Here is an 18,256-nt window from a genome sequence, read left to right as displayed (position 1 = left end):
AGGACATTAACAAGATCTAGTTTAGGGATTAGGAAAAAAAAAGAACTATTCAATAAAACTGAGAATTCTAAGAGAGATGTTTAAGTCATGAATCATTTTGGTGGGAGGTTTGATGTTTTCCCCATCTCAAACCATGAATTTATCAGGGATGTTGGCTGCTGAAATCACTCAAGTAGCCAGAAAGAAGGGTAGGAGTTTTCAAGTTCAATAGCTCTTAATTTTTTAAGATAAAACCTTCATTATTTCAAGTAGTCTTCAATGCCTACATCATGTTAGGGAGACATTTGGGTCCTTGTTAGCAATAGAGATCACTAGTTATCAGGGTTGATGAATGGAGCAACATTTCAGGAGAGGAAGTAATTGATTACTCTTCTCAACCTACTTATGCTGGCAATGTCTTACAGTTCCTTAAATGAGCTGTCACCACTTCTCCATTAAACCACCATCCAACATCAAAAACTATATACTCCTCTAATAAATATAAAGAACATTTTTCTCAGCTAGGGTGTATAAGGATAATACCATAAAATCAAGATATGCTATTTAACAGTGGTTGAGGGTTTAAGTAATAAATTGACATTCAAAAAACCCGCTGTTTAAATTATTTCCTGAGATATATTTTTAATCACAAAACATGACAACCATGGAGAGAAAGAATTTATAATAAATTATATTTATGAAGAATCTGGCTCAGTACTTTTAGTTGGAGAGAGGAGTGATTGGTAGTGAGAACATCCATAGGGCCGTAGAACTCCAAGATGATTATTAATAGAGAGAAAATAAAGCAAGAAACAAATACCTGGATAGAGAATGAAGAAGTCATATATTTCAAAAATAGAAGAGGACAGTCTACAATTTGTCTATAGTTTCAGTCTACAATTAATTACTCCAAAATAATGTTCCCAGCTAAGCAGTAGGACCTTGGGAGGGTTCATTTATCACATTCTAATCCAGGTGTGACTTTATGGCCATGAGGAGAAATAGTACAAGTTTTAGAGGCTCTCCTGGTGGGGGGGTGTGAAGAGAGAGCAGCTCACACAGCTGAGCTGCAGCTCCAGAACTGCTCCAGTCCAGCTGAGCTGTGGGAAATAATAAAGCTAAGGTGATGCTTAAAGCAAACATCGTTTGAAGCAGGTAGACCTGTACTTTTAGTGATTGGCTAGAAAGTTTTTAAAATACTCTGTAACAAAAGAAACCCTTTGGCTGCTGGCAGTACATGAACTGTTGCCATCTTCCAGTTGTCTCAGCCATGGAATGAGGCCGATACTGCAATAAAGCTCAAAGAACATATCCCAACAGTGCCGTCCTATTTGTGAAAAACCCCAACACACTGATCCTTCAGTGACTTCAGGGGAGCTGCTGCTGGGGCACAGGAGCAGTAGAGAGTCAGGAGGGAGGTCCTGACTCTCATTTTAGGGGCACTCTTTCCCATTCCCTGCCCCAAAAGCCCATGCTTGCCCCTGACCAACGCCTTCGAAGAAGGATGAGGAAGCAACAGTGCTGTGCTGGCTGTCCACCAGCTCCCTGCCCCTGAGAGCCAACAGGGAACCATGGAGACACCTGGGTGGTGATGTTGCACTGAATTTCTTGCTTACCTGTGCAGCTTCTCCCATCACTGCTTGTTTCGTATCCATCCCCGCAGTAGCAGCGGGTGCCGTTCCTGGTGATGGCACATCTGTGCTGGCAATTCATCTGCTGGCACTTGGGGAGCAACTCTGGGAATGGTAACAGAGCAAGATGTTACGAAATATTTGTGCTATTCCTAAATCTCAAACTTTAGAAACATTGAAATATATTTAAGTGCATGTCTCAGGAAGGAAACACCAGCACCATTTACATTAGCTGGAAATATATTACACACACACACACACCCTGTAAAAAGCTTGTTATGAAAACTACATGTCAGCAAGAAACATTAGAAATCAACATTTTAAACATTAGAAACCAACATTTTAAACATCAGAAATCAACATTTTATTTTTATCAAGAGTTGCTCACAAGTTTATTACTGAGGTATATTGTTGCTCTGCCTAAACATCCATTTCTTACATGTTAGTCATAACTATTGTTGGAAAAAAAAAAACAAACCAAAACAAAAACAACCCTGAAATGGTAACAGTTTTAAAAACTGAGATTATGAGAAATGTTTCAACACCTATGTCTTTATTATTCCTCATATCAATTGATTTTCTAACTTTTAAAAGCTTGTTTTGGTTTAATGATGCTCACAAAACCTTCACACCAAACAATGGGGATACATTCTGCCTCAATAATTTAACGTTGGACATGTAATGCTGGATAAACCCGTGGAGATTATATATGTCATTACTGCACAAATCCTTCATAGAATCTGCTTAAATACACACCATCAGCACAAGGCATGATGCAAACTGTAGAAATCCTGTAGAAATACAGACTGCAATGTTTTCCAGCATGAAACAGCACAAAACCAAACAAAAACTCCTCCAACCCTTCCCAGCCTTATGTTCCAATAATTTTGCTGATCAAAAAAACCTCACTATTTTAATGAACAACACTTTCCTCCCCCCAGGAAAATGAAAAAAAAAAAAAAAAAATTGAGAAACCCAGCTTACGGAGGTGCTCTGAGGGCATTTTTCAAAACTATGCAGATGAGTCAGAAAATAACCTGCAAATGGACAGAGAAATTTCTGCTACAGGGCTGGCTTTAAGTAAGTGGGTATGACCTAAGGAAAAAGAGAAATCTGTATCCTAATATGTGAACAGTTTTAATCCATCTGATCATTATTCATCGAGTTCTACTTGGGAGTAGAATGAATATGAAGAAGAGTCTCTATCAGTATCTGAGCCCTGGAGCTTCTATTCTGGAGCGACTGCCGTTGTCAAAATAAAGCTGAAATTTTGGGAGAAAACTGGATGTGGCTGGCACACAAAGTTACTACTTATTCTAATGCAGCTATTCTGAAAAGAAAGTGCCTTCACACAATTTTCTCAGGGCATTCCCTAGAACTCTGTGCCACACCATCTACAGACTGCCCAGAGCACCATAAACCACACACTGTCTAAATCTGCCCATTTTCCCTGTGGATTCTGGTGTATTACTCTGCCTTTTGGGCTCCTGTGATAGATAATTTGTTTTTTGGCTGTAGCTGGATTTGTTGGTTTCCTGTCCCTAGTCCAGTCCTTAAATCTGCTACACCTTTCCAAGAACAAGTCCCATATAGGTAAACTGGAGAACTTTCCTAAAATGGTTCTGCACACTGAGATGGGAAGCTGTTGATTTAATATGTCTATCTGAACAAAATCAACACACACATCTCATTTTCTAAGCAAATATGGATCAGCCATCCTTTACCACCTTTAATTTTCTTCCTCCAATATTTGTCTGATGCTGCTCAGCCAGGAGCTCCTACTGGATGAGAACTTTTTGACTCACAAACAGGACTTGGTTTGTTTGCACTTTTTCCTTAATGGATGCAGACAGGCAGCAGCTTGGACCAGAACCGAGCTGCACACAAGCAGGAGAGCTGGAGAACGGTGACAGTAAACTGGGAAGTGAGGTCCATTTGGGGAAAATTAAAAGCAAAACAAATAAACAAACAAACAAACAAAAAAAAAAAAAAAAAAAAAAACCAAGCAACAACAACAAAAGTCTGTCTGCTCATTTTTTCACAAAAAGTTGTATTTCATTAATTTTAAGTTATTGTTGTATCATGTGAGTGGCTTTTAACAGAAAAATGGTAGCATTTTCCTTACAAAACCATTAAAGAATCACTGTTAGCTGTCATCTGTTTCTGACTTCAGACTGACATTTTCCCCTCCTTCTCTAAGTTATACATCAGATCATTTCAAATAAATTTTAGTTTTTTGTTGTGACAGACACTTTTTGGCCCCAGAAATTTTTGCTCTGTTGCTGATCTGCTAACCCTGCCAGGGTAACCCATCAGTTAAAAAGCAAAAAAATGCAATAACAATTGAGGGTAAGAATAGATAGAATATAACAAAAGTAGGTCCCTTTTATTTGAAAGGGACCTACAATGATCATTTAGTCACACTGCCCGAGCCTTTCAGGGCTGACCAAGAGTTAGGGCATGTTATTAATGCCTCTACCCGATGCCTTTAATAAATAAAACATTAAACACTAAAATAGCAAATGTATTTTCTACTTTACTAGCTGGTTTGTAATAGCTGTAATACTGATCCTGAAAACCTTTGGAAGAAAACAGAGTTTGACTGCCTCTGGCAATGTTTGAAATATTGAAGGACAAGCTATGGAAGACAGTGTATACATTTAAGGCTTGGTTAGATTTGTAACAAGTTTCTTGGGAAGTGAGGAGGCAAAGAAAAATCATGAAGCAGAACACTGATATTTTTAATGCTCCAGATAGGACATTTAAAGAGATAAAAGCCAGGGACTGTCATTTCTTGTCTTTTCTAAAATTCTGCACCCACTTTGATGTCCCTTTCTCAGCGAGAACTGGTTTACAAAGTACACAGGCAGTGAAGGATGAGCATGACTGAGCTTTCCACTTTCATCACAGCTACAGAAACTTCTGCATTTGTCAAAGCCTGCTATTTCTGCTGCAAGATTTAAAGGAAGGAGCTGCACTGAAGGAAACAACAGGAGAGAGTTTACAGCTCTCTGGCAGAGCCACAGTTCAAGACAAGGAGCTGCAGAGCAAGCCGTGAGATTTGCAGAAATATGGGGTAGCAGAAGCAGCTGTGAGTGCCCTTAGGATGATCTACTTTCCCCAAACCCAGGGAGTAGTGACAATTCATCCAACTCTGATTTAGGTCATTTTGTTCAGCGTTTTCTTTCTTCCACGGGAGACACGAAGGGCAGCATTTTTTACTTCCCTATATCTCCAAGAACCCTCTGAAGTTGAGATCCAGGTCTGCCACAAAAGCCACTCTGCTTTCTCAAAGATACCCATGCCAATCTTACGTTTCCTGACTTTCATGCTGCTCTAACTCCCAGGCATCTGGTCTCACAGGAGAGCATCAATCAGGCAAAGATGCTGCTGATCTCATCTCCCCTAAAGTGATACACCTTTGACAATGACTCAGAGGAGCTGTAAGCTTCCCGGACAAACCGCTCCCACAGGAATTCACCATAATAAAATCCTGCCTTCATTTGTTCCTTCTGTGTTCAATGAAACACACTGCTTATCACAGTTCATTCAAGACGAATGCTATAAGGAACTAACTTCTCCTGAATGGCTTTTTAATGAAAGGTTTAAGCAATTGATCTGACTATCCTTTTTGTCAGTTCTTCCTGAGCTGACATGAGGTTCACAAAGGGTTCACACCAGGTTCTCATGCTCAGATGTTTTGGCTGTTTCTACAAAGGGGAAAAGAAGCTCAGCTTGTAGTTTCTTAACACTGAATTTATTTATCTGGGGACTACTGAGGATTGTCAAAAAAAAAAAAATACTGATGCACCTGTTTGTTGCAGCACATGCCACAGGTGAGGCAGCCACAATACACAGAGCATCACCATACGATTTCAGAAGGCTTCAACCCATACAGAGCAACACCACAGCACTTCAGAAGGCTGCAAGTGCCTGCCCTTCTTGTTCTTTAGCCCAGCCTTTTATCCCCTCATGTTCATGCACTGCACCTGTGTGCCCTCTGTTCCCTTTGGTGGTTGGTCAGTGCCCCTGGGCACTCCATGGCTCATCGCTGTCAGTGCTGCTCACCCTTCTCACAGCTGTGCCCACTGGGGATGAGGCTAATCCTCCCAATTACCACAAAGTGTGCACCTACATCTGTTAGCTTTGTCTTTCCTGACAGGGAAAACAACCAAGGCCAGGCTGGATGGGGTCCTGAGCAGCCTCATCAGGTGGAAGGTGTCCCAGGCCTTGGCAGGGTGGTGTGGGATGGAATGAGATAGTCTGTAAGGTCTCTTCCAAGCCAAACCTCTCTGTGATTCTGTATGACCATATGAAAGCAGATTTGAGGCACACAAAGAGAAAAATGTATTTAGCTGCCATTATTCCTGAACCTCCTGCATGATAATAAAGCATTTTGGCTGCAATGGGTTCCCAATTATGTTTCCTATGTACTTCTGTAATATATAAATCCTGTCCTGCTTTTTTTGTAATGACAATATATACTGGGGAGTACTGAAAACATTTAAGTACTCTGTGAATTAAAATTTACTGATCATGTAATGTTGATAAACATCAAAAATACAGAGCTGGTGCAAATAAAATAAACTGGCTGCAGTTTACATGTTGAAAGTGCCAGACAATACACCAGGGGCATAAAACAGAGCTTCTGTTGTCAGTTCAGGACTTCCCAATTTGAAACAACAAAGGATCCTTGTCACATAGTTCATCAGAGAGTGACCAGGAGCTACCAGTGCAATGCTGCCTGGGAAAAGGGGAAATGCATCACTGAGAGCACTGGGAGAAGTGTTTCCCATAGAGAAGTGTTGAAGTCAAGGCCCAGGATGCTCCTGAGTGCTTCCCTTCCAGGAGGCAGCTGCTGGCAGCTGTGCACACCCCGATGGGTACGAGGAGAATAAGCTCAGCTTTAAGCAGAATCACAGTCTGAGGGATTAGCAGGGGAATGGAGAGCTGCAATCTGATGGGGAGACTGTAAATTTTCATCTTGATTGGTGCCAGGGGATGAAAATGAAGAGGAATTAGGACTGCTGTCTATGAATATATCAGAGGATCAACAGCAGGGAAAGAGACAATTTAAACTAAAGGGCTATTGGCAGAAGTACAAATGAGTATAAATTGCCCATTAATAAATTCTGGCTGAAAATGAGAAGGTTCTTAGCTATTACCATAATCAGGTTCTGGAACTCCTCTTTGAGCAGGAAGAGCAGGGACAGAAAATAAGTGCTTGCTTTTGACATGGATCATGATAGACCAAGGAAAACCAGCATATGGAAAGGGCCCTGAAATACCAGAAAGCATTTATGTGACCCAGGAGGTTCCTTCACTGTGTTCCTCAAGCTACCTGCTAAAACACAAGTATTCATTATGGAGCTAAGATTTTTTTTTTTCCCTTCTTGCCTTGTGTCTGAAATATACCCAAAGGAAAACTTACAGGAGCTTGTTACTCGACTATTTTTCTGATTGAACTCCGTGCATTCTTTTTTTTTTTTTCTCTTAAATATTCGAGTTCTTTTCAGTACCTTTGTGTTTCATAAATTTACTTGATCTTATCTCTATTTTATTCAGTTTTTGTGATTCAATATTCATACTCTGATGTCTAGACTATTCTTATCACACATATGCCATAAGCTTTATTTTTCTTTTCTAGCTTATGTTTTGAGTTTTTGAATAACAACCCGTTCACAAATTAGTCTTTGTTGTAATCTACTGTAAGTTTTTTGTTTGTTTGTTATTGTTGATGCTAGAAAGACAATATAAAGCTCCATGGATTGCTTCACTGGCAGAAAAGGGTAGCTTGGTTGATAGAATTCAACTGCTAGACTGAAATAATGCAGCATGTTTTTATCTTATATTTGTTGGTCATGTTATTAGTTTTTAATATCTTACCATAAAAGAAAAAAAAAACAAAACTGTAATGAACTTTGTCAGACACCTCAGCCCATAACTCCGTTGTGGTAGATGCACCACAGAAAAAGAGACATGGAAATCAGAGATTGTGACCTTACAGCCCTGCTGTGGATGCTGCTGCCAAATTCAGCAGAAAAGCACAAGGAGTCAAATTTTAAAATGCTGGGGTTTATTAGCTCCTAGGGAAAAAAAAAACCTATCAGAAAAATAAACTGGGATACATTAAAGACTCAGCCATTTACAGTTGAAGTCTGTAGCCAGCCCAGCTGCCCTGCCCCAGGATCCATCAGGCAGTGCAGGATTTCTGTACAATTCACAGTCAGGGTAATCAGACCCCAGAATGACAAGTTAAAACTCTGCACCCTGAGCTCTGACAGCAAGCCAAAGCAAATATTAAGTCCTGGGTATAACTGCAAGCCTTTTCCTTCACACTGCTGGGATGTCTAAGTTAGGACTGCTGATAGGCAATTCCATGCGCTCAAACTCCTGAGGGCAGAATCTCTTCTAAGGCTGGAGTGCTACAATAATATTTTTAAGACAGAGGCAGAGAAATTATGCTTCAGGATGGTGCTTTGTCCTGGGTACCAGGCTGCTCCTAAATTTTCCACAAAATATTTACTGGATACAATGTATTAACAGATTGCTGTATTTCCACCCTTTTTCATTAGTATAACCATCAGGCAACTGAGCCTTTTTCCCAGCAGTATTGATTCAACCTGAAAACATTTGATGCAGCAACTGGTGCATCCTGTGGAGGAAAGGATGATGGGCTGTGATGTCTGAACACCCCTGAGGCTCGGGAAACACCTGGGCAGTCGTGGTTGCCCTCTCCTAAACAACTGCTGTGGGGACAATGCTGTCATGTAAAGGCTGAGCACCTCATTTTGTCACGTTAGTTATAATTTATTTGTAAAAATGGCCTTAATACACTGTGTCAGGGCTCAGCCCCACCAGCAGGAGAACCTTGGCCTGTAGCAACAAGTGCTGCAGGAGTTTTACTTGGAAAAGAGCAGCTCAAGGCAAGCATGGTGGATTGTGCTTCACAATTTCACCTGATGTATCTCAACCCTCTATTGTCTCTTTCCCCACATCACTGTCTATGTGTTGGCAATCAGTTGCTGAACAACTTAATTTGTTATTTCAAATAGACATTACAGCGTGTTTGTCTCTTTTATGATTACAGGAAAATTACATATCTTGTTTAATCTGCTTGTCAGTCTGCACACAACCAGAAGTGTCTCACTGTGATTATTGTTCAGTGAAAATGGGCATGTCTTGCTGAGTAAGTTCAGGCTGCTTCTGAGTAACAAGATATTAATTTGAAAAGACAGATTTTTTTAAATTTTTTTTTTCCCCACTGTCAATTCCAACATATCAGAGAGAAGAAGGAATGTTGTGGAAAAAAAAAAAAAAAAAAAAAAAAAAGAGATTAAATAATATGTTTCCATAGCACTCAGCAGTTCTTTTCAGAGTATAACTATCTTAAAAATATTCCTGAACAGTATCTCCCTACCCACTTCATGGATAAATTTATTTTTCAAGGATGCACTATTGAAATTTCTGCCTGCCTAAATCTTGACCTACAATATTTGGCTCAGCTTCAAAACAATTTGTTTTATGTGGTGCTCTTCAACCACAGCATCACACAACACTTTAAAAGATGAGATCAGCAGGTAGGAGGCATGTAGAGAAATATTGGCTTCACCCGTGGAAATGGCTCATTATCCTGACCTTTTGCTGTTTTAGTTATACCTTGGCTGCCATACACAAGCATAAGCTAAAGCAAAGTTCACATGGGAAAAAACAAACTGGGTAAATGATTTCACGACTGAAGAAAGTAATTTATCAGTTTCTTAACCTGGATACAAGATATAATTTTAAAAGAATACTTGTGATAAGAATACACTTTTATTTAAGTTTATATAAACCCATTTACAGTTTTAGGCATATTCAATGCCATTCAATATACACTTTTCATGGTATTGAGTGCATGTTCATTTAGGTACAGACAATAATCTTTATGGGTGTCTAATGAGATATGAAGCCTGACAATACTGCACGTGTTAAAAGGCCAAAGGTGAAAGCAGGGAGTGATGAAGTCAGTGAATGGCAGAAGGGACAAACTGCAGAGAGGCCCAGAAGTCAGCAGGAGCAGATCACCTGGGCTTTTCAGTCTGGACTTAGCTGTATGAAATGCATTTCCAGAATTAGCTCACAATTTCTCAGCCTTGTAAGTAAATTGCAGTTAAGTGCCTGAGGAATGCTTGGACACCAGAGCAGCAATTTGCTGGCAGGAGCAGAGCAGGCTCTGCTGGGAAAAATGCTCAGGAATGTTTTGTGGCAGTAAAGGATGTTAGGAAGCCTCTCAGGAGGAGCTCTGGAAATCTCAGTAATGTAGAGGAGACTGTCCCTGATTGTCTCTCCTGGGTTGTCCCCTCACCTAGGCACACAGTTCCACCCAGCTCATCTGGTCACTGGATGACAAGGACGTCTAAGTGGAAAAAGTGTGGTTTCCTGTGGTTTTATACATGTTTTCCAGCTTTATTTATGGGAAGCCAGCTCACAGTACAGCATCATCAATGCTCAGTGTCTCTCTTAAAACAGTCTCTCACAGAGGACTGAACCATCTCACTCCCTCAAGAGCGTCAGCTCACCCGAAACCAACGGTGTGTTTTCATTTGTGCATTTCTGGGCATGGCCCAGTCCAATGGCCCACAAGGATCAGCTGAAAATCTCCAATGTGCCTCAAGAGAATACACCCCAGCGTGGCCATGCCACGTCCCCTTCATGTGGCACGCCAAGGTGTCTCGGTCCTCTTCTGGAGCAAGAATTTTTAGAGATAAATAACAAGTTTAGACTCTCTTTGTTGTGTTGCCTCATCTTGTGCTACAGATATAATGGTGCAACAGAACTGGGAAGGGTGTGGAACTTTTAAAACATTGCAGAGAGGCCAAAAGATTATTAATTTTCTTTTACTGATACTTGAGGGGGAAGGAGGTGAAGAAAAAGGGGAGAAAAAAAAAAGCTGGCAACTTTATTTACTTTGCTTGGTTCATTGTTATGTGGAAAAACATAATTAAATCATTCTGAAATCACAAAAGACACCCATAATAGCTTTTCCCAACGCCCAATTTCATGCCTCTTCATGGAAGTAGTACCTCAGAAATTGCTTCTCTTCATGAACACAACTACACTTGACAGATAAAATCCTCAAAAAATTGCCAAGCAGAAACCTCAGGCTCATGAGGCAGAGCCTTTCTGGAAACTCAGCCAAGGACTTGGAATCAATTACAAAAATAGCAGCAGGTTCCAGAGAACCAAATATGAGATGCAGTAAGTGAACATTGTTTATGTGCAAACGAAACCCAGTGAAGGGTAACAGAAACGACTTTAAGTTAGAAGAAAAATTAAAAACTGGTAGCAAGGAAAAATTATGCTAGAGAAAAAAAATCTTATTCAATTGTTGACTGGTTTTATTCCAAGGAGACAGACATTTGTACTCCTGGACTCTGGCAGGGGCTACAAAAAGTGATACAGTCCCTCACAAGCAGATGTTCAGTCAGTTAAAGAGGGTGAATATTTAAATTTTTCCCTGCAGCAAGCAGGGTGGGATTCAAGTTGACTTTCGGATCGTGTTTGTCCCATTGGAAGTGAACAATTCATGACAAATTCTACTTTAAGTTGTATATTGCTGCTGGTGCCTGGAGCCACTCACAATTTCCAGTTCTCAAGGCACTGCTGGCAGTGTTTTCCTGAGCATTTTCACCCTTGGGTGTCACCATCTCACACATGTGTGTCACTGTGCACAAATACAGGTGTCCAGAGAGCCAGGAAATGGGAACCATCAAATCCCCACCTAGGAAATCGCTGTGACTCAAACCTGCTGTCCCAGTGTTTGGGAGAACACACACAATTCCCTCTTTGGTGATTTGATGTCATCTCACCTGGCATGCAGCTGGGATTGCTCAGCAACAACTTTTTTGGAAGCACCAAACTTAGAGCACCAGCTGCAAACACGATCAGCAGCACCACTGCAAAACCACGGCAACACTTGCTGCCATTTCCCCGTGACCCATCTCCCCTTGCTGCATTTCTTATATTTTAGCCAGCTGATGAGCCCTGAGCCTTGGCAATGTGTCACTGATTCAGTGGCACTGAGTTTGAAGGCAACAGAAGGCCAAGAACTGTTTTTTATTCATTTCTTCATTCAGCTGCAAGTCAGACACCTACCCAGGGCATCCTTATTGCCCATGCATGTTATTGCCATAGTCACACATAATATATGCAGGAAACCTTAATTTCACTGAATATTTTACATGGGATAACATCATTCTGTATTTTTTTCATTTTAAGTTCTCCAGCTGTTGTTTCAGGATTTTTTTTTTTTTTTGCAAAGCATTTCAAGTCTCTAGAGCCTAAAATAAAACCCTTCCCTTTTCCCATCCTATAAATCAAAGAACTGGTGAACAGAAAACTCCAGTGATGAATCATTTCAGCCACCTGTAGCTTTTATGATCAAGTACAGTTATATTTTTATGTAGCTGCATATACCTTTGCATGTAAAGGAATAGAAAAATGCAGTTTTTCACAGGAGATGTCATTTACACATTTTATTAGTGGCCATAATGTAAATAAATGTAATCCCTGTAACCTGCCCCTTGCTTCATTCTCTGGGACACAAGCAGAAAAGGCTGGGGAAAAAAAAGTTAATAAAACATGATGGTTTTCAGTGCCAATTTCAGCATTCCAGAGCCTGAGATTATGGGAGGCACAGCTGCAAAGGATAACAGTGAAAATGAGAGACTCGGGTCAGGTGCTTTGGAGGCTGAAGGGCACCACAAAGATCAGCCCTATTTCCAGCTCTGAGAATATGGAATTGCCACAGTGTTTACAAAAGGGCTTCATGGGTTGCTTCAACAGCCAGCCACTACATTCTGGCATGTAAAAAGTTAACCTGGCTCTTCCCTGGCTTCCCAAGGGAGAAAAAAGCAAAAGGAGAGGGGAAAAAATAAACATCTGTTTCTATTTTTTCTTTTTCCCAGAACCTTTTTCTAAATCTTCTGATAATTTCAGAGAACAGTCCAACTATGCCAAGGGCTTGGCTTAAGACAATGAATGCAGTTTTGGTGTGGATCACTGCTTCTTTCAAATGTTATGTTGAGATATTCTCTCCATAAAGTACAGAAAACTGCTAGCATAATGTAGCTTCTCACAATTTCTTCAACTAGAAACTCGGGAGATGGAAGTAACTCCAGTTGCTCTTGGCTCATTCCAGGTTTGGCAGAGAACTTCATTATTTCCTCCTTAAAGAACTATAAAGCTCCACCCATGTAGGGTTCAGTAGGCAAAGCACCTAAATCCAAATTACGAAAGTTAATCAACAAATGCATCACCTTAGGTTTTATTTGTAGCTATTTTTTTCATCTCAGATTGATTTTTTGCAAGATTAGGACTACTTGAAAATAAAAATTTTCAGTGTAACAGTGTACCATTAAGACTATTCCAATACAGTTATCTCTGTATTTTATATAAGTAAAATCTAGATTTACAGTTAACAGTTCTAAATAACTATTTGCAGTAATTTTTAAAGACAAAAAATATTGTCAAATACCTTTGATTATGTATATATCTTCATTATATTCTATTTATTAAATATTGAATAAATATTTTGTCATATATAGTTAAAGGAATTTTTAAAAGACCTAAGTCAGAGGGCTCACCTAATTTTTAACATCAGAAGATGAAGATCATACTGCTTGGATAAATGAAGAAGAGATTAATTTACTCCTTTGTAAAAGCTTTTTAAAGGAAACTGCTTTCAGCATGCTGTAAACTTTGTGTGCCATTTGAAGAACTTTCAAAAAGAGTTGTGTTTTACCCTCATCAACCATGGGTTTGAAATTGGACAAATGCCTCATTTTTATTTTCTCTTGTGTAGTCTTGACCAGATCAAAGAACAAGAAGCAGAGCTCCCCCCTGAATCATGGCTGTGTGTTGCTGAGTTCCTGGTTATGCAGTCAGAGAATTCCAGAGCAGCTTTTATCACTAAAAGACACAAAATTTTCCCTGGAAGAGCTCCCTGAATGCAGGAAGCCTTGTCCAGGTGTGGAACACCCTTAGTCAGGATTAGATGTTCTCTTTTGCTTGAGTTGGTATCACGATTTCTCAGAGCATGCTCAGACTGCAAAGAGACTTTTTCTCCACTGAGAGAAGTACTCCCAGCATTTCTAGAAAATTCCATCACACTGGGAGTTGGAACAGCCATTACAAGAAATGCAGAGTTTAAAAAAATCACCCTTTTTCCCCCTGAAAAGTGATACCAAAACAAAATCAGGGTGCAAACATCTTGTCTACAATATTTTGTAATATTGCTACTGGACTTGTGCCTAGAAAATGGTACTGCTTACATGGTTTTGATAGCTACATCCTCATGTGTGAAGACACACACTAAACACATTTATGAAACATCACTGAAACAAATTTTGGCTTAATTATCTTCTTGTTATTCCAGTAAAAGCTTAAGCATACCCAAAGTTAAAGATGAAATTGGAATAGCCAAGAAAATACAAAAAGGAAACAAAAAAAAAAGGAGGATATAATTTATTTATTTACTGACTTTTAATAAAAGCCATTAAATACCTGAATATCAGAATGATCTGTAAAGCAAAAAATCTGAACTGATGATTACTGTGAAATTAAAGGAGCAGTTAAAGAGGTAATGAGTTAGAATGGTTGCAGCATAATTAAATTCTTCATGAAGAAAACAGAAATTGAAATTTAAATTGAGAGAGAATTTGTAGCAACAGCAACATTTAAATGTGTACACTTCATTTTTTCTAACAACCAAAATATAATAACTGTACTCAAATTTAGAAAAAAAAGTTTTGCTTTATTCTGCAAAGTCTATTAGCATTTATTTTTTAATTTATTTATTTTTTGCCCTGTTTGGACATGCCTTTTTGATATCTCCCAAGTTTTTAATTTTGCTCCAAACTCCTCATTGTCCCTCCATCCACCACACTACCAAACATTCTCCATTCTGAACACATTCAATTATTCTCCAAAAAGCAGCATTTTCTACTTCTCCCAAACTTCTTCACTGCTCTCAGTCCAGCATACAGAATAAAGGATACCAAAACCAAAAAGCTTTTATTTCAACTGCCTCTAAAAGACAGGGTATGTCCAACTAAAAGAAAAATGCACAATACTTGCATAACTGTGAAAAACAAGTCCACTACCACATTTAAAAGAGGAGAGGTTTCAGAAGGCAAAACTGCTATTTTGCAGCATTTTTCCTTTCTTGTTTCTTTTGATGAGGTTGTAGGAAAAGTCAGATTAGAAAATCCACTATTAAAAACTCCTCACTGTTACCTGACTGCACCTGTACAATTAATCAAAACTAGTTAATATGCATTAAATCTGATGTATTTTTTTTTGTCTCATGCTTTCATGGAGTTCACTACTGTGAGTGAACTCCAGCCACACCTGCTGCTGGCCTCCCTGTGGCAGCTGTGGGACCACATCCCCTCTGGCCAGGGTACCACCAGACAGTTCCATCCTGCCATCTATATGAAGCTTTGCAAATGCCACAGTTTTCATTAATTTAATCAGATTGATTTTTTCTTCCGTGTGTTTGTGCCAGTGGCATGTCAGAGCGATGAGGAGACAGCAATTCCCACTTCCTGCCACAGCTTTTTCACAGTCCTTCCACACATCTCTCCCCAGACTCAGAAGGAGAAGGACAAATCCAGCAGCCTTCAGCGGTTAAATGTCAGCTCACAAGCAGCTGTGGTGATTTCTGTAGTGTAGTGTTAGTAGTTGTTGTACATGCATTTCTTTTAACATGAGACAGAAAATTGGTTCTGTGGTTGGAAAGAAAAAGTTACTGGTTTGCTAACTCCAGTTTTGGTGCTAACTTGCATTTTCAGCTCTGTCATGTTTCCCCCTCCTAAACTGATCCATTTTCAGAAGCATACAGTGGGAACCACCTGGTAAGAGACCCTCATTTTCAGAGAATACAGGCGATCACAAGAGGAATCTGCCTTAGGCACAAATCCACAGAGGCTTGTTTTCTTCTTTCTACAATTAACCTCATTGTGGCACAGCATGCCTTTTATAGTTTTAATAGTACAGCTTAAAGTAATACTTAAAATATCTGGAGAAAATCCTCCACCTCTGTCCCACAGAGCCGCCCCCTAAGGACCTGTTCAAAGGGGTGCCATTATTTGCCCTCCTCTGTAGCCCAGAGGGAAACTCCAGATCTGTGGTGCAACACACGGTGTGGCTGTGCCCTGTGAAAGCAGCAGTTCCAACTTTAATGAGATGAATTTTGAATTTATGTAAATCCAGCCATACATATTTAACACACAGCTCCAGAACTCCTTCCCAAGCCTCAGTGCCTCATGCAAAGTCAGCCTGATGTAGCCTGCAACATCCAAGGAATCCTAAGGCAGAGCACAACCCAGAAAAGAGTCTGTATCCTCACAGTCACATCCAGTTGCAAGTGATGTCCTTTAAGTGGCTGATGAATGGACATTATTATAAAGATGTCTACAAGACAAGTCTATTGGAGGATCCTGGATAAAATAAAGACTTCAAATACCATTAAAGTTAATGAATTAGGTCAAGGCAGGTAATTTATCACCTGTCTGAATTGGAATCCAATCTGTGGCATCCTTTAAAAAAAAGACACATTCAAATGAGGTAGTGTTCTCAGGGAAGTTCATAGTGAAGATAATCATAATTTAAATGAGAAAATGCCTACATAGTTTTTTGCAAAGCCTGACAAGGGATTCTGTGCAAAAGCAGCATGGTAAGCAAAAGCAAATTTCCTCAAATTAATTTGACCTTGATGAAAGACACATATTTTTATCAATCAGACTTAACAAATATTGACTTTAGGCATTAACTGAAGATGTACATAAACATTCAGGTTGTTGAAACAGTTGTCAAGTTCATTTTCCTTCTGAAATCACAGCTTGCTGCTGAAGATCAAACTGAACTTAACCTCTTGAGGAAACCCGTGGTGCCTCATAAAGCAAGAGTCGCATGGATTGGTCTTCTCTGTCTATCAGCTGCTAAAAAAAGATGTGTCACCCAGGCAGACTGAAACCTGGAGCCAGAGTGCTGACTAGGATACACACAGATATGACACTTGGTGTAACTAGAGCCACACTGGGCCCCGTGCCACAGCCCATCCTCATTCAGCAGCACCAGCTGGAGGCTGTGAGGACGCTTCTGCTTGCGAGTCCCCTTCACCATGGAGGTTTCACTTCCATGGGAGGAACAGTAAAGCAGCTTGCTTCAAGGAGCATGATTTATAGGTCAGCAAGCAGAGGACCTGCCTAAGAAAAGACTAGCACATAGTCACTGCTAAATTTTGTAAAAATCTAAACGATGAAAAAAGCATTTTAACGGTACTTTGTATTCTCTGCTCTTCTTGGAGGAGGGAGGGGAGGAGAGCAGCTGGTGTACAATGGTGCTGTCTTCTTTCAAGTCACTCTAACAGAATCTGAATGAAGAATCAACCCTCACCCTGGGAGAAACAGGATTCCCAACAGATCTCCAGGGCCTGGGCAGTCACTGAGCAGGTACAAGGTCTGTCCTGCCAGGCAGGGCACGAGCTCCAGGCTGACGCTGGGAGTCCCTGCAGGAAACTCCCCCCGCTCGAGAGCACCAACAGCTCCTCCCTCCTCTGAGCCCAAAACCTTCTCTGAACTGTCAGGTTTCCTGGGAGAAGGCAAGAGCAGGAACCACAGCAGCAGCCAAGCATTTGCAAATATTCCGTAAGGTGAGCTCGAGACTGGACTTGAGTACAAAAAGCATTTTTCTGCGCCACAGTATTCAGGCATCTATTTTGTGTCATATCCAGCCTTCACCAAAGAAACACCTTGAGGCATTTCATGGCTATGTTGACATTTCAATTATGCTGCATTTAAACAGATTTTGTTGTGCTGAGTCTTATGTCTTGCTAAAATATTTCCCCTTCTAAATATAGAGTTATAGAGTTATTTACTAAGGTAAATTCTGACAGGGAATGTACCAAGGAAGCAGCAAAGCAGAAAGTCATAGTATTTGCCTCCCCTTTTTAAAAATTCTCTCTGTCTCTCCATTTTTCATCTGCTCCATGACTGGAGGCTGTGCACAGGGAGCACTGCAAATACAGAAGCAGAGCTCCGTAAGGAATCTTCAGAACGGATTTTGCATGAGGAATAGCAAACGAAAGTTTCTTTTCTCCTAGAACTGGCTGTAAAATGAGCTGGAGATCAGCCTACCTGCTGGAGTGGCCAAAAAGAGTCCAGGCCAACATAAGAAATCTGTGAACAGCCTGGGAATGAAAGGCTGTAAGTAACTCAGGGAGCCACTCATCCAACCAAGCACGCCAATACTTCTCCCTCAAATATTCCTGAAGCTTATAGGAAGCAATAGAAGCAAAGAACTGGCAGATAAAAATTGCCTCCATAATTTAGCAGCCTGTCTGTAATGACTGACTTCTCCATGAGCCCTGGAAACGTCAAAGCCTCTGCTAGCAGAGTTTGGAGAGCTCCCTTAAACGCTCATGCACAGCGAGCCCTCTGGAGCCTGCGGCTTCCTGAACCACGGAACAGCCTCACACTCTTTGAAGAAAGAAGAAAAACTAAGAGTCAGTTAAGTCTTATCACTGTCTCCTCTTCCACCTATTCCTGGCTCAGGAAAGTGACAGTTGGCTAATTCCAGACAAGCTAGGTACAAAGGTTTTT

General features: G+C 40.3%; 1 protein-coding gene across 1 annotated transcript in view; it reads right to left on the bottom strand.

The window, feature by feature from the left end:
• LRP1B (LDL receptor related protein 1B) overlaps nucleotides 1-18,256 on the bottom strand; it is a 633,449-nt gene that overhangs the window by 296,482 nt on the left and 318,711 nt on the right. The window contains exon 4 of the mRNA XM_068195161.1: nucleotides 1,596-1,715. Within this exon, the coding sequence (XP_068051262.1) occupies nucleotides 1,596-1,715 (120 nt within the window). The remainder of the gene's footprint in view (nucleotides 1-1,595; nucleotides 1,716-18,256) is intronic.

This window comes from Anomalospiza imberbis, chromosome 7 (genome assembly GCF_031753505.1).
Source record: "Anomalospiza imberbis isolate Cuckoo-Finch-1a 21T00152 chromosome 7, ASM3175350v1, whole genome shotgun sequence".
Classification (NCBI taxonomy): domain Eukaryota; kingdom Metazoa; phylum Chordata; class Aves; order Passeriformes; family Viduidae; genus Anomalospiza; species Anomalospiza imberbis.
The sequence above is the reverse complement of the archived record's forward strand: the minus strand, read 5'-3'. Positions and strand labels throughout refer to the sequence as shown.